The sequence below is a fragment of the Barbus barbus genome (assembly GCF_936440315.1).
Source record: "Barbus barbus genome assembly, chromosome: 36".
Classification (NCBI taxonomy): domain Eukaryota; kingdom Metazoa; phylum Chordata; class Actinopteri; order Cypriniformes; family Cyprinidae; genus Barbus; species Barbus barbus.
In genome coordinates this window covers 13109051-13123479 of record NC_136714.1, presented here as the reverse complement: position 1 = coordinate 13123479, position 14429 = coordinate 13109051, and the positions used below count along the sequence as shown (strand labels likewise).

The window sequence follows — 14429 nt, the reverse complement described above, 5'->3', positions numbered from 1 at the left end:
TACCAGTGTTGGAAACAGGTTCCAAAAAATATTAAGCAGCAAAACTGTGATATTTTGTTCAGGATGCTTTGATGAATAGAAAGCTAAAAAGAGCAGCACTGATAATAAATCAACATGATTTCTGAAGGATTATGTGACTCTGAAGACTGGGGTAAAGGCTGATGAAAATTCTGATTTGCATCACTGAAATAAATTACATTAATATATATATATATATATATATATATATATATTGAATGGCAGTGTGTGTGTGTGTGTGTGTATATACACATACACATTACATAAATGTAATCTATATATCTAAATAAAAATAGACTATATTCAGTACCTATATGATCCAAAGTAACTAGTAACTAACTACTTGAGTTGTTTTTTTATCCGATACTTTTTTACTCTTACTCGAGTAACTATTCAGACTATTACTTTTACTTTTGTAAATATTTCTAGAAGTACTTTTACTTTTACTTGAGTACAGTTTTTGAGTACTCTACCCACCTCTGGTCTGGATTCCAGGAACACTTCTATTGCCGTTTGAAAGTTACACTTTTAGTCAGTGACAGCATCTGGATTGCCTCTTCTTAAATTTTTCATCACAATTATTAGAGATTTCTGTGAAGGAAAGATGCATATATAATTTTTTGTATAACCATTGTGAAATATTTCCAAGGTAAAACATGAAAATAAAATGTCTCAAATTAGCCATATTTTGATGTAATGAAAGAACTTACTGACAATATCACTAACTTGTCTAGAATTGGTCCTCTCCAGCTCAGATAATACAGTGGCTTCAAATGTAAGTGATGCAACCCGTAGAAAGAAATCTCTCACACTTTCCCCTATAGAGGACAACAGAAATAACACATATGATCTCATGTCATATGTTACTTTCACTACAATCAAAAGTTTGGAATCATTACGTTTTTTATGCGCTTCTGAAAGAAGTCTCTCATGCCCATCAAGGCTACATTTATTTGATCAAATATACAATAAAAATGTTAATATTGTGAAATATTGTTACAACTTAAAATAATAGTTTTCTATTTAAATATATTGTAAACTGTAATTTATTCCTGTGATGCCAAACATGAATTTTCATTAGTCATTACTCTGCTGATCAGTCTTCATTGTCACATGATTCTTTGTAAATCATTGTAATATGCTTATTTGGTGCTCAATTATTATTGGTGCTCTAATAATAATGATTCTTAATATAATATGTTGAAAACAGTTTTTGCTTCCTAATATGTTGGTAAAAACTGTAATTTATTGTCTGGATTCTTTGATAAATAGAAAGTTCAAAAGACCAACATTTTAAATAGAAAGATTTTGTAACAAAGGTCTTTACTGTCCATTTTGATCAATTGAATGCATGCTTGCTGAATAAAAGAATGTAATGTATCATGATATTTCACAATAATACTATCTGAATTTTTTATGTGACTATTTATTACTAAAAATATTTATGAAAACACATTTAGATATTATTTCTGACATCAGCTCAGACACACAAAATAGTTTGATGGCATTCAATACAGCTGCTGTTAGAAGTCTTTCAGACAGACGCGTTTCTCTACCTGACAGCGCAGACACGGCCCAATACTCTGCTCTGATCTCCTCAAGAGGGTCGAACAGCCTCTTGCTCCATTTGGGCCAACTGATCTGGGTGCTATGGGAGAGAAAGATTCATCTAGACTAGTTATCTCAAGAATACACCATCTGGGGATTGTTAGTGTAATCTCATGCATATTTTTTATTATTGAAAATGTTCATGTGCCAACACCATTAAAGTCGCAGTGTGGCGAATTATTTTTAAAGGCTTTGAAGAGATAATTGGTAAATAACTCACACTAAGATCCTTCTTGGTTCCCACGAGGAAGAGGAGAACACTAGAAGGGTCATTGTCTCTCATGGCATCCTCAAGCCACTCTCTGAATAAAAAGAGACAGACATGATCCATGACTATTCAAACAGTGTTTGAAACCAAATAAGTGGTCATACTGTACCTTGCATGATCCAAAGAGTTATAATTGCTCAGATCAAAGACAACAATGATGGCTGGAAAACAAAAGATACATTGATTTTACACGATACACAGCAGGAGTATGCTTAATATATTCTGTTTTATTACCTTGAGCTCCTCTGTAGTATGTGGATGCAACACATCTGAATCTTTCCTGACCTGCTGTGTCCCACCTGCAGAGAGAGAGAGAGATCTGTGATCGGGATGCAACCGTATGAAGTTATACTCAAAACTCACAACTGCAAACTGAAGGGCACCCCGAGGACCTCAAATCTCTCCATCTCAAAATCCACTCCAATAGTCGCCTTGTACGTCTTGTCAAATGTGTCTTTGCAGAATCTCGAGGACAGAAATATTAACAAATGTAATCAGTCAAGCTTTTCTTTTTTATTATGGTTAGGATGCATGTTAAAATTTGTATTTTTTTCAGTAAAAGCACAATGAGATCTGAAGAGAGAATAAATAAATTCATATTACAGACTCTTACCTGTTTATTAAACAGGTCTTTCCAACTCCTACATCACCAACAACAATGACCTTGGCTACATTCAATCTGGAAAAGTAGGTTTACAAAAAAATTATGTTCATTCAGAGTTCATTACACATCTGTATTATATACCATCAAAAACAGCAAAACAAATGTTTGTATATGTGTGTTAAAGAGGGAAAAAGAGTAACTTACCCCGATTTCTGTCCTTGACATGCCTCTTTAACAGTAATATTGAAGCCATCTTTGGTGTGCACTGCAGCGTCCCTTGTAAAGTACTGAATTATAGCTCAAACGAAATATATTAGGTTAGACGTTAAAAAATTACAAGACAAAACAAAAAGGTAGCTTTTACATAATAATCTGTTCCAGTCGAGTCCGATTAATAACGCTCAGTTGGTGATTAAATACAACAATCCTATAAAATGAATGAGTTTTGAGCAATAACAGCTAGGGAGTGGACATAACTAATAAAAAATATAAAAAAATGTGTTACCAAAGGGAGTTCACAGATGATCCTGTTTCCTTTTACAGGGGGTAGAGAGCTCATCATATGATAGCTTTAACAAGACCACACCAATACAACCATTCTGTCCGCTGGATTAATAAAATAATAACAATAATAAAAATACATCAAATTAAAAACAGCAACATTAATGGCAAATTAACATGCTGCTGTATAAAACAATTTGATGTCAAAACGGTATTTAAAAAGCAATACTATTTGGGGTGGGGGGGGGGGGGGGGGGGGGGGTAGCCTACAACTTACCTTAAAAGGCAGAAGGCTGTTTTACATTCTACAAGGAGCCTGTTTTAGACTTGAAAGTAATTTTATTTAATCGACACATTTTTGAATTAATCGTGTGCAAGTAACTTTTCGCTCTCACTGCGTGACTGTGCTCAACACAAGCCCCGGTCTCGATATTTACAGCATGCAAGAGAACTACACCACCCATAATGCCTAGCGGTGTTCTCGCGATGACTGCGTGTGTTAACGTGAACCCCTGCGATATACTGAAGAAACCCCTCTCGTTCTTCCTTTCCCAACATGGCCCCGAAGGCGAAAAAGGAAGGTGCGTTAGGTTTATGTATTTAATGGTTTAAAAATAAAGTTTATTGTGATTATATACAGCTACGTTTTCGCGTAAATGTAGTTGATATAAGTATGTTTGTCTAAGGCTGTTTAATTAGGCGTCTGGAGTGAAATAACATTGTTTTTAATGCAAGAAGTGCCGGAGCGAGACGTCCTTAGTCACAACCTCGGCTAGCAAGCTAAGATAATTGAGCTGCATGCCCTCACAGTCTCGTTATATCAGACTGTCCAAGTGTTAAGTCCATTAGCCACCTGGCATAAACTGGTTGTTTACGTTCTATGTGGATTGTACGGAGTGAAATATAAGTAATTGACAACTCAATAGCTTGTCATCGCTAGCTAGTCACAGACACGTGGCTAACAGTTACCCATATCCATCCATTTCTCATTCATTACCAGTCAGTTTAGTGAAGAAAAGAGTCTTTAAATTAGCCCTTAAACAATATTGTTTTAGTGAAAATGTGTGCATTTAATAGCTGCTGCCTGAATGTAAATACGGTAATATCTATGTGCAAATGATGTAACGTTACCTGTGAAAGTCTCTGAGATTTTATCATAACGCAGTTAAATGCTTATTAGGGATGTGAAAACGCTGTACGGACAACTTTATACTCATTCACTGTATGTCTCATAGACTGATTTTTTTAATATTGCATGGTCATAATCTTAACAGCTGTACCTGCTAAAACTGAGGCCAAGTCCAAGGCACTTAAAGCCAAGAAGGCTGTGCTGAAGGGTGTCCACAGCCATAGGAAGAAGAAGATCAGGACCACCCCAACCTTCCGCCGGCCCAAGACCCTGCGTCTGAGGAGGCAGCCAAAGTACCCTAGGAAGAGTGCTCCACGCAGAAACAAGTGAGACTCATTTGTACTCTATGAAATCTAAAATCAAGAGTGCATTTGTTACTTGTGTTGAGTTATGATTTACAAATGTCAGGTAGTCTTGAAATCAGATATTTTCCTTTTAGGATGCAAATGATGGGAATTGCGATCAAAGCATGAAATGATATGATTACAATTTTTTCAACACTGATGCATCCTCATTTCCCCATTGAGATATGGCTGAGCCTAAAGCATAAATATAATTCTAGTTTTTACGGAACATGCCTGAATTGAAAATCAATATCTCTCTGGTTCTGTTAGGCTGGACCATTATGCCATCATCAAGTTCCCTCTGACCACTGAGTCAGCCATGAAGAAGATCGAGGACAACAACACTCTGGTGTTCATTGTTGACGTCAAGGCTAACAAGCATCAGATTAAACACGCTGTCAAGAAACTGTACGACATCGATGTGGCTAAAGTCAACACACTGATCAGGTAGAACTTGGTTTAATCATCAAGACTTTTTAAATTTTATTGCTTCTCTAAAAACATTTAATGTGGGGAAGTTGTGGCCTAATAGTTAGAGAGTCGGACTCGTAATCCAAAGGTTGCGTGTTCGAGTCTCCGGCCGGCAGGGATTGTAGGTGGGGGGAGTGAATGTCCAGCGCGCTCTCCACCCTCAATACCACGACTGAGGTGCCCTTGAGCAAGGCACCGAACCCCCAACTGCTCCCCGGGCGCTGCAGCATAAAATGGCTGCCCACTGCTCCGGGTGTGTGTGTTCACGGTGTGTGTGTGTTCACTGCTGTGTGTGTGCACGTTGGATGGGTTAAATGCAGAGCACGAATTCAGAGTATGGGTCACCATACTTCGCAGTATGTCACTTCACTCACTTCTTAAAAACAATCAAGATGTATACAAGTGTGCACGTCTCTTTGCACGTTCGATTTCTTATACAATATAGTATTATAAACAAATTAATAATAGTTTTTAATTTAAGTTCTTGCAGCTTGTGTTAAAGTTTATAAACAAGTAGTTGTCGATTTCAATAGAAATATTTGGGGGTTTCTTCAGATATTGTTGAATTACAATAAAATAATCATTAATTTTGAAATGCAATGTTCTCAAAGGAACCACTGATACAGAGGAAAGGCATTGTCAGATTTCTGATGTATTCTGAATGCTTTATTTATTGCTCCCTGCAGACCTGATGGCGAAAAGAAGGCATATGTTCGTCTTGCACCAGATTACGATGCCTTGGATGTTGCAAACAAGGTAAATTAGTGAATGTAAATCAGGGACCTTGAGTTTAGCTCCAACCCTAATCAAACACACCTGAGCAAGCTCATCAATTCCTTAAGGATCCCTAGAAAGTCACATAAGCGAGTTTGATCAGGGTTGGAGCTAAACTGTGCAGGGCAGTGGCACTCCAGGACTGGATTTGAGGAACCTAATGTACATGTCCATACATGTATTAAATGTATTAGATCAGTTTCATGAAGCTAGATTGGAAGCTGAGGGACTTGTCAACCTCTGCAAATGTAAACTAAGCTTCTGCCTGAATGATGCATTCAAAAGAACCAGAGATGCTTTGTATTTTATTTCTTTTGCTAAATGTTTGTGCTTTGACCTCTGCTGATTGTCATCTTTTTTTTTTTTCTTGCAGATCGGCATCATCTAAAGTGTTCTTGGTCAGATGTACAGAAGAATAAATGTTTGTAAAAACTATTTTTTGTTCTTGTGGCTTTACTTGTTTACATTTCTGGAGTTTAAAATAAGGTTTGAGAATAAGAGTGTGGTTAAAAGCTTTTTTTTTTCATACCCAAAAGTGTTAAATTATACTGAAACTATAAAAGTAAACCAGAGCATCAGCAAATTAATATTCAAATTTTAATTACAGCAGATGTGTATTAAATGTCAGAGTTATTGTAATTAAACCTTAGAATTAAAATTTTGAGCTATAATGACCATGGATTTATGAATTGATTCTCTTAAAGAGAATTTGGCCGTACCATGGGTGCAGCAGGCGCAATGATATTACGCAGCGCCTGAAAGTAGTCCCCAGCTAGGTAACTAGTTATGATATAGCTGGGGTCTACTTTCAGGCACTGCGTAATATCATTGCGCCTGCTGCACCCATGGTACGGCAGCAAAGTTCCTTGATTATTACGCCGGAATGAGAGTATAGTTCCTAGCCATATCGGCCTAGAAAATCACAACTTTTCATTTTCCTTCGGTCTTAGTACACAATGTAACTACAGGAGAGTCAAGTGAAATTATTGAAACTCTCTGGTCATTTTTGATGACCAAATGCTAATGGTCTAATCTGATTCAATGATCTACGCTAAACTAAGCTAAAAGTGCTACCGCCAGACCCGGAGATCGGCTGGATGAATTAAAAAAACGCTAAAACTCAACTGTTTATCTCAAGGGGAGGTGTAAAATTACCCTATTTCCAAAAAAAGTGGAGTGTTCCTTTAAAGCAGTTTTCTACAGGGGGTCCCTGTTCTCTCCACCAAGGGATTCTCTGTCTGAAAAAGGTTGAAGACTCCTGAATTACATTTAAAATGCAAACGTAATTCACTATCCCTATTACAAAGTCTCATATTATTCCTGAAGATAATCATAACGTGCCGGGAAAGAATCAATATTCTGTTTTAATAAAGCAATATTCACCTTTTTACATGTTAAACTCTTAAAAAAAAAAAAAAAAAATGCTAATTTACATCCTTTAAGTGAGCTAAATCTTGTTCCTACCACTGTTTTCAGGGAATTAATGAAGTGTTGCCGTACTGAGGTAGATGTGTTGCTGAGGCAGCATCACGTCTAAAACATTTATTAGGACAAATACTTGATAATTGTCTTTGAAGGTTGCATATCTGTTTACCGGTACTCCCTCAGCAGAAATGTATGAGGCTGATGTAGTTTCTGCATTTGGATGCAAAGCTTGATATAATTACTTATTAGCATAATCTGACATTCTTTACATGTAGTCACCATTTTTGAAAAAAATGCTTCATATAATAAATTGTGGCTAATTCAAGTAATTTACATGGTTTTACATCACAAATGGTGCCATTTCCTAGATTAAGATGTTAGTTTACTCCACTGCCTCATATAGGTTCAACATCACCCCTGCTCTTAGTATTGTTTTGCATTGTTTTCCAGTATTAATGACTAAAACTTATTAAATCAATATACATTTACCTGAAAAGCAAAAGATAAGTTACATATTAAAAGGTTTCTTTTTTTCAGAAAATATATCTGCCAATGGTGTATGAACGTATCCCACGGGAAGATATTTTTTTCTGTTTTTGCGGTAGTTAAATTTGATTCATTTTTTTTGAAAAAACTGATTTAACAATATTTAAAGGAATAGTTAGTGGAAAAGGGAAATTAGCTCAAATCTACTTGCCCTTAGGACATCCAAGATAAAAATGTGTTTGTATCATCATAGAAACAGATTTGGAGAGATATGTGAATGTAGTAAAAACAGTCATTTTTTATTTTAAAGTGATGCGTCTGGCTTCAATACAAATCCTCTATCAGTGCTTTCTCCAGTGAAAAAGTCATTTTGTGTGATTCAGGAGAGAAATATGCACAGATCAAACAGCGTTTACAAGTGAAAACAATCCGAAACTGTTTTGAACACATGTCAGTGGATTTTAATGCGAGAGGACAACAGAGAATTGACTTTTTCACTGGAGGAAGCATTATTATGGATAGAGGACTTGTATTTTGGCCAGAAGGGACAGTTGCCTTAAATTGTGGATTTGTTTCTTACAAACATGCAGCCTTTTTTTCTTCACAAGACGTTAATTAATAGACTGGAGTTGTGTGGATTACTGGCGGAATATTGTGATGTTTGTATCAGCTGTAAACTCTCATTTTACCCATCTTATGGCACCCATTCACTGCAAAGGATCCATGAAAGTGAATGCTAAATTTCTCCAAATCCAATGAAGAAACAAACTCATCTACATTTTAGATAATCAGAAGATGAATAAATCTTCAGCACATTTTCATTTTTGGTTTAACTAATCCTTTAAAATCTAAGGTCATGTTTTTGCTCAAGTAAATGTCTCTTGATGTAAAAATGTTTAGATATTTGTACTGGAAAACAAGATACTGCGTAAGAAAATCACTTTTTGCAGTGTAAATCCCGTCTGTGCTAACAGATCCTTAAACATTTGTCTACTTCACCCTTGTTGAGTTAATTTTTTATAGCGTTTAAGTTTTATTCTAAAAAGTGAAAACTTTTTAAATGTCTCTGATTCACATCAGACTCTCTCTGGTGAGGTTTGCTCATTCAGTACAGGCTTCCTATGGATAAATGTTGTGTTAACATTCACTTGAAAGCAGTCTTTGGTTTAATCCTCAGCCAATTTACGACCACTATTTTGAGAACGCCCCTTGCTGAAGAAGTCGGTTCGGAGGAGGCGGTAGAAATAGATGAGAATCATGATGTTCATGAGCATCATGGTTACCAGGAAGTAGAGAGCATGATCCAACGACGAGTAGTGGTGTATGAGGTACCAGGTGAGGTAAAACTGTGCTCCAAGCCGGAAGGTCACATAGGTCACCACATTGAACAGTTTGTTGACGGTGTAGATGAAAGTGTTCTGGGCCACTTTAGCCAGTTTGAGCAATAAACGGGTGTGTAGAAACACACTGTTCACTTCCACAAATAAAGCCACCACTGCACCTGCCACATACTGATGTGTGAGCACAGCATACAGGAAACACCAGATCACCTACAGGAAAACAGAACAGTGATTTACAGTTAAAGGGATGCTTTCTGACCTGCATAGACAGCAATGTAACTGACATGTTCAAGACCCAAAAAGTTAGTAAGGACCTCATTAAAATAGTCCATGTGACATCAGTGGCTCATCCATAGTGTTATGAAGCTATGAGAATACTTTTTGTGCACAAAGAAAACAAAAATGACTTTATTCAACAATTTCTTCTCTTCCGAGTTAGACATTTTAACAATGTCCTTACTACACCCTAAAATATGCTGGATTAAATACAACCCAGAGCTGGGTAAAATATGGATGAACCCAGCGATTGGGTTGTTTAGACCCAGTGGTTGGGTTACTGCCCAGAAGGCTGGGTTAAACATTTTGTTTAGAGTGTACCTTTCTGGGCCTTGAATGTGTCAGTTGTATTGCTGTCTATGCAGGGTCAGAAAGCTCTCTGATTTCATCAAAAATATCTTAATTTGCATTCTGAAGATGATCAAAGGTCTTACAGGTTTGGAACGAGTAATTATGACAGAATTTTCATTTTTGGGTAAACTATCCTATGACAAAAACTAACTAATAGTCATCGCCATACATCACATGCATTCTTTTAACAGACTGTGAGGATGCACTTTGTAACAATCTTGCAATGTTTTTTATATTTTCATTGGGAAAAAGGTATATTAATTATACTATACTTTGTTATTTCTTACCTGGGATTAGATTACAGAAAGATGGTTAATGTTTCTAATATACAATGGCCAAGAGAGTGACAGAAAATTTGATAACTTCTAACCAACATAATCCATCTCTTCATATTTTTTTCCATTTTTGTAAAGTATAGATAAAGTATATATAGAAGCGCTATCGTGGATTTTTTCTTTATCTTCGGCTATTGGAGCAAATGGGTGAAAAATATTCTTATAGTTTCTGTTTACCACTATAAACGTTTACCAATCTATGATGACTTTCACTTCTGAGAACCCTGGAAATGTGAAAAGGGTCTGTTACATTAGAAGTGATTTTGGATATCTTTGGATATTTTTATCACTCAATAAAACTGAAAATACTGCCAAAAAACAAAAAAATCTGTAGGTGCAAAAAAAAAAAAAAAGTGCAATAAAATAAATATTTAAAAGGGTTATATGATGCAATTTCAAGTTTTCCTTTCGGTTTGGAGTGTTACAAGCTGTTTGTGCATAGATAAGATCCCTGAAGTTGCGAAGACTAAAGTCTCAAAACCAAAGAGATATTCTTTATAAAAGTTAAGACTTGACAACGCCCCCCTAAAACAGCTCATTTAAACACGCCCCCACGTCTACGTCACTGGTGTGGGACGATTTATGCAAAGAAAGAGCGCAGAACTATTATTCTCACTGTGGTATTGTTGTTTCGTTGTGAAAGCGAAAGTACTTTGTTTGGCCTTCCAAAAGAGGACACAACTAGAAATCAGTGGTTAAGTTGTATTTACAACACTGTTCCAGAACAGTTCAACCCACATATTAGAGTGTGTGCAGCGCATTATACAGAGGTCTATTTCCTGAATTCAGAAGAGTAGCCTACAATGCTGGCTTGCACAAAGACTGTTTCTATAAAGTGGGGCAATTCCAACTTTGCAAGGACAGTCTGGCGCTTCTGACTCACAGCCTGTAAGTACATTTCTGCTACTCAAACGCGAGTTGTGAGCAGTGTAGAGTAGTGCTTGTTGTTTGTCGTTTCTGCAATCACAAATGCAGACATGGTAATGTTTACGCGGCGTGATGCAACGCGACGCGTAAAAGGATAAAATGGCCCTTTATTGCATTTGTTATTATTTTAATTTTAAATTATTATTTTTCCTTTATTTATTTTCTGTATTTTTTACTGTTTTATTTTGTTGTTGTCTGTTCAAGTGTTATGTGGATATTCTGTATTTTCTATGTTCTTGTTTTAAGCAATAATTAAAAAATAAAAAATCTGTAATTATGTCCCCACTGGATGCAACAAATACCCCGTTTATAATGGGTTTTTATTGTTTTTGTGTCGTCGCGCCGGGACACGGCATCACAATACAGTAAGGGGCGTAACATTTCCGTCTCACGCTTGAGGTATTAGGCCAATCACAACGCACTGGATAGCTGGCCAATCAGAGCACGCCTCGCTTCTCAGAACAATGAGTTTTGTAAAAAATTGTTTCAGAAAGGCGGGGCATAGAGGAGCAACAATTATGTACAGTATGTGGAAAATAATGTGTTTTTTGAACCTTAAACCACATAAACACTGCATTACACCAAATACACCAAATAATGTTATTTTTAGCAACGTCATATGACCCCTTTAAAAGTGTGTTTTGAATGTTTTGTCTAAAACATAGTATGAAAAGTCAAATAACCCAAAGATTTTCCAGTGCATGACAAATCAATGTTTTTGTCTAGTGTTTTCCACCTCATTTGCTCTTGTAAATATGTACATGTATGAATCTGAATGATAACCAAGTAACACTTTGCAAGTGTTTTGAACTCCGCTTTTGCTGCTTATATGGTGTATGTCTTTCTGACAGGATTGTTTGTCATTATTTCACATGGTCTTATCCTATTAGATTAGCATGGCTTTTCATGGTTTGACCCTTGCCAAATGAGGAATTTAAAAAAAAAAATCAAACACACATGAACAAACTAATCAATGTCTTCAGGATTATTTAGGCTTCAGGCAGGTGAGATTTTTTTCAGGGTTGGAGCTGAACTCTGCAGGACTGCGGCTCTTCAGGACCGAACTTGCCTACCCCTGACCTAACCTTTTAAAAAAAAATTCATGACCTTGTTTGATAAACTCTGTATTGGCTTACCATAACATGGTGAAGTAAAAACTCCCAAGATGCTTTTGCGTACCCACTAGAGATAATGTCAGCAGCATCCTGAATGAAGTACCCTGTTAAAGGAGATGAATGTTAAATTTTTTTTTGACTGGACAAAACCTTATACATATATACTGTATATACATTTACTCTCAAATGCTCAGTCACATTCTTTCTTGTCTTTTGGATTCATGCTGACATTCCTTATGCTGTTAAAGTATGCAGGTGCCTCTGTCACCAACATAATATGCTTGCAAATGTAAAAGCAAGGTATGGTATCTTATGTTAAACAGCTCCAGCATTAACTATTTAAAGACTGTGAGAGAAACATAGCTGAAGATGTTAGTTCTTTTCTACAACCTCATTCCAAAGACCTGAGTCACAAAACATCTTAAACTCTTATCAGGAGATCAGGATTACACAGATGCAGTACAGGGGCTACACAGCCGGATGTGCTGGAGAACGTGAGCATCAGATACATTACATAATTTGTAAACTTCCTACATGTTTCAAGGGTCTTGGTTATGTTGCATGTGTTTACTGACCAGATGAGACGACGACTAGCATGTATGCTGATGGGGTGTAGGTGGAGTGGATTTCATGCACCATCACAGGATGCTGTATGACGCTGTCAGGACACAGATTCATGCAGACTGTTGATCATATCAACCAGAAGATCAAAAGAATACTGTGCTTAATAACTGACAAAAGAGAGTGGAAAAGTCCACTGATGATCAGAAAACACCCACAATGGTGAAACGCTTGCTTGGTTTTGAGGTGATTCATACTGTGACAATTATAATGGTGTAATTTCTTTTTAGTTAGTTGCACTCATTTTCTCATTCATGCCTGTCTAGCAGGTTTTTCCTGTTTCTAAACTGAGATATCGGTAACTGAAGGTTAAGTGCTGTTCGTGAACATTTAATAACTTGCGTTTATTGGTAGACACTGCTATTAGTACAAACTATAGCAACGTCTAACTATAAACAAGATATCAACACAACAACATGGGGCCTACTTTGAGTCTATATGTACTCAATATACCGAAATGTTTTATTCAAGATTTTGGCTTGTACCAAATATTGCTGAAATATTTAAACCCGTAAAATATAAATCTTTTAGGACATTTTATTAGACATTTTTAGAAAAGCTAATATGTTTATCTTATTTTAAGGATGTTTAAATATTCTTACAAGACAAAATATTGAACAAGACAGTTGTTGAAATTGTATTTTATTGTAATTAAAAATTGCATAATAAAATTTGTATTATAAAATTATAAAATGTATAATTCAAAATTGTATAAAATATTAGAACATACATTTTTTTAAAATCCATTTTTGTTTTGGTTTAAGCACAAATCTTACAATATTTTTTTTCATGCTCACAAAAAAAAGCTAAAACAACAACAACAACAAATGTGATTGAAAATATATTCTCTGGAACAAGTTTTATTATCTTACTTTGCCTCTCAATTAAAATTATAATTAACAAATTAATTAAAATTATATAATATTTTAATGTTAAAATATTGATCTGGTATATATACAGTATATATATTACATAATAAAGTGATTTCATGTTCTTAATGTAAAACAAATCACTGAAAAAATGAATGAAAAACAACAACTCACCAGGTGACGGCCCAGATGCCAGTCAGCAGTGAGTGGACAAGTGACACTGAGAGGTTCCTCCATTTCCACGTCCTCCAGGGGTCTGTTTCCACCGTCCTGGGACTGGGCACAGTCTGCAGGAACCTGTGAAGGATCCTGAAAATTACAGAACAGCACAAGACATACAGGGCCGGATGCTTCTGGACTTCATTCAGCCATGTGTCCATCCTCCACACTCTTTATTCTGGGTCTCTCCTCTTCTCAGACTGTGAGTCCTTGTTATGTTGTTTCCTTGCTGATCTAAACTTTCTGTGTCCTTTCCAAAAGAATCCACATGAAATGCATTCAAATTCTTGAACCAGTCCCTGTCTTTTTTTCTCCTTGTTATTGACGACAGTCGTCCTTACACCAGTACAAACACTTTGTATCTATTCTCCACCTTCTCGTCCCTTCCTCCACGTGCTGGTGCCTGTCATAGGTGTGGTATCTGTCACAGTACCTGTTTGGTGAACACTGATTGGCTGATGATGAATGGATCTGTGGGAGTGTTACAACCAGGAATGACGACTGTATCTCTTTCACTTAAACTTTTTGTGTCCATCTCTCTGTATTCCACGATCCAGAAAAACGCTCCATGCATGTAGTGATAGAGTCGCATCAACTGTGTGTGTGTGTGTGTGTGTGAGTGAGTGAGTGGGGAGCACAACAGAACAATAGAGACCATTTAAACTCACAGTCATACTGCTGTCCCTAATAAATGAAATGGCCAGTGTCCTGCAGCTGGATCAAATGACTTCACTCACACCGTCACAAC

General features: G+C 36.4%; 2 protein-coding genes and 1 pseudogene across 3 annotated transcripts; 1 reads left to right on the top strand and 2 right to left on the bottom strand.

Annotated features, from left to right (window-relative positions):
* Positions 1-550: 550 nt before the first annotated feature.
* Positions 551-3060, bottom strand: LOC306855601 (ras-related protein Rab-34-like; annotated as a pseudogene). Its single transcript has 10 exons — positions 3004-3060; positions 2703-2785; positions 2508-2573; positions 2258-2359; positions 2129-2193; positions 2004-2055; positions 1847-1928; positions 1575-1666; positions 729-836; positions 551-609 (listed from the first exon to the last, which is right to left on the bottom strand). The product of its transcript is annotated as a ras-related protein Rab-34-like (transcript).
* Positions 3061-3534: 474 nt separating this feature from the next.
* On the top strand, positions 3535-6152 carry LOC306855947 (large ribosomal subunit protein uL23). The gene is made up of 5 exons (XM_079394921.1): positions 3535-3580; positions 4274-4454; positions 4743-4919; positions 5630-5699; positions 6091-6152. The coding sequence occupies exons 1-5, from the start codon at positions 3556-3558 to the stop codon at positions 6103-6105; spliced, it is 468 nt and encodes a 155-aa protein (XP_079251047.1). The 5' UTR covers positions 3535-3555; the 3' UTR covers positions 6106-6152.
* A 1588-nt stretch (positions 6153-7740) lies between these two features.
* On the bottom strand, positions 7741-14047 carry LOC306855678 (TLC domain-containing protein 1-like). Its single transcript, XM_079394483.1, has 4 exons — positions 13637-14047; positions 12548-12630; positions 11994-12076; positions 7741-9178 (listed from the first exon to the last, which is right to left on the bottom strand). Exons 1-4 carry the CDS (start codon positions 13840-13842, stop codon positions 8795-8797), a joined length of 756 nt encoding a protein of 251 aa, XP_079250609.1. The 5' UTR covers positions 13843-14047; the 3' UTR covers positions 7741-8794.
* Positions 14048-14429: the final 382 nt, after the last annotated feature.

Bases quoted from the DNA above. Each gene is read 5' to 3' on its own strand.
- LOC306855947 (XM_079394921.1), top strand. From the start codon at position 3,556: ATGGCCCCGAAGGCGAAAAAGGAAG. The intron at 3,581-4,273 runs GTGCGTTAGGTT...TAATCTTAACAG, and splicing joins CCCGAAGGCGAAAAAGGAAG to CTGTACCTGCTAAAACTGAG. The intron at 4,455-4,742 runs GTGAGACTCATT...TGGTTCTGTTAG, and splicing joins AGTGCTCCACGCAGAAACAA to GCTGGACCATTATGCCATCA.
- LOC306855678 (XM_079394483.1), bottom strand. From the start codon at position 13,842: ATGGACACATGGCTGAATGAAGTCCAGAAGCATCCGGCCCTGTATGTC. The intron at 12,631-13,636 runs GTGAGTTGTTGT...GTGTCCTGACAG, and splicing joins GGCATCTGGGCCGTCACCTG to CGTCATACAGCATCCTGTGA. The intron at 9,179-11,993 runs GTAAGCCAATAC...GTTTTCCTGTAG, and splicing joins TTTTACTTCACCATGTTATG to GTGATCTGGTGTTTCCTGTA.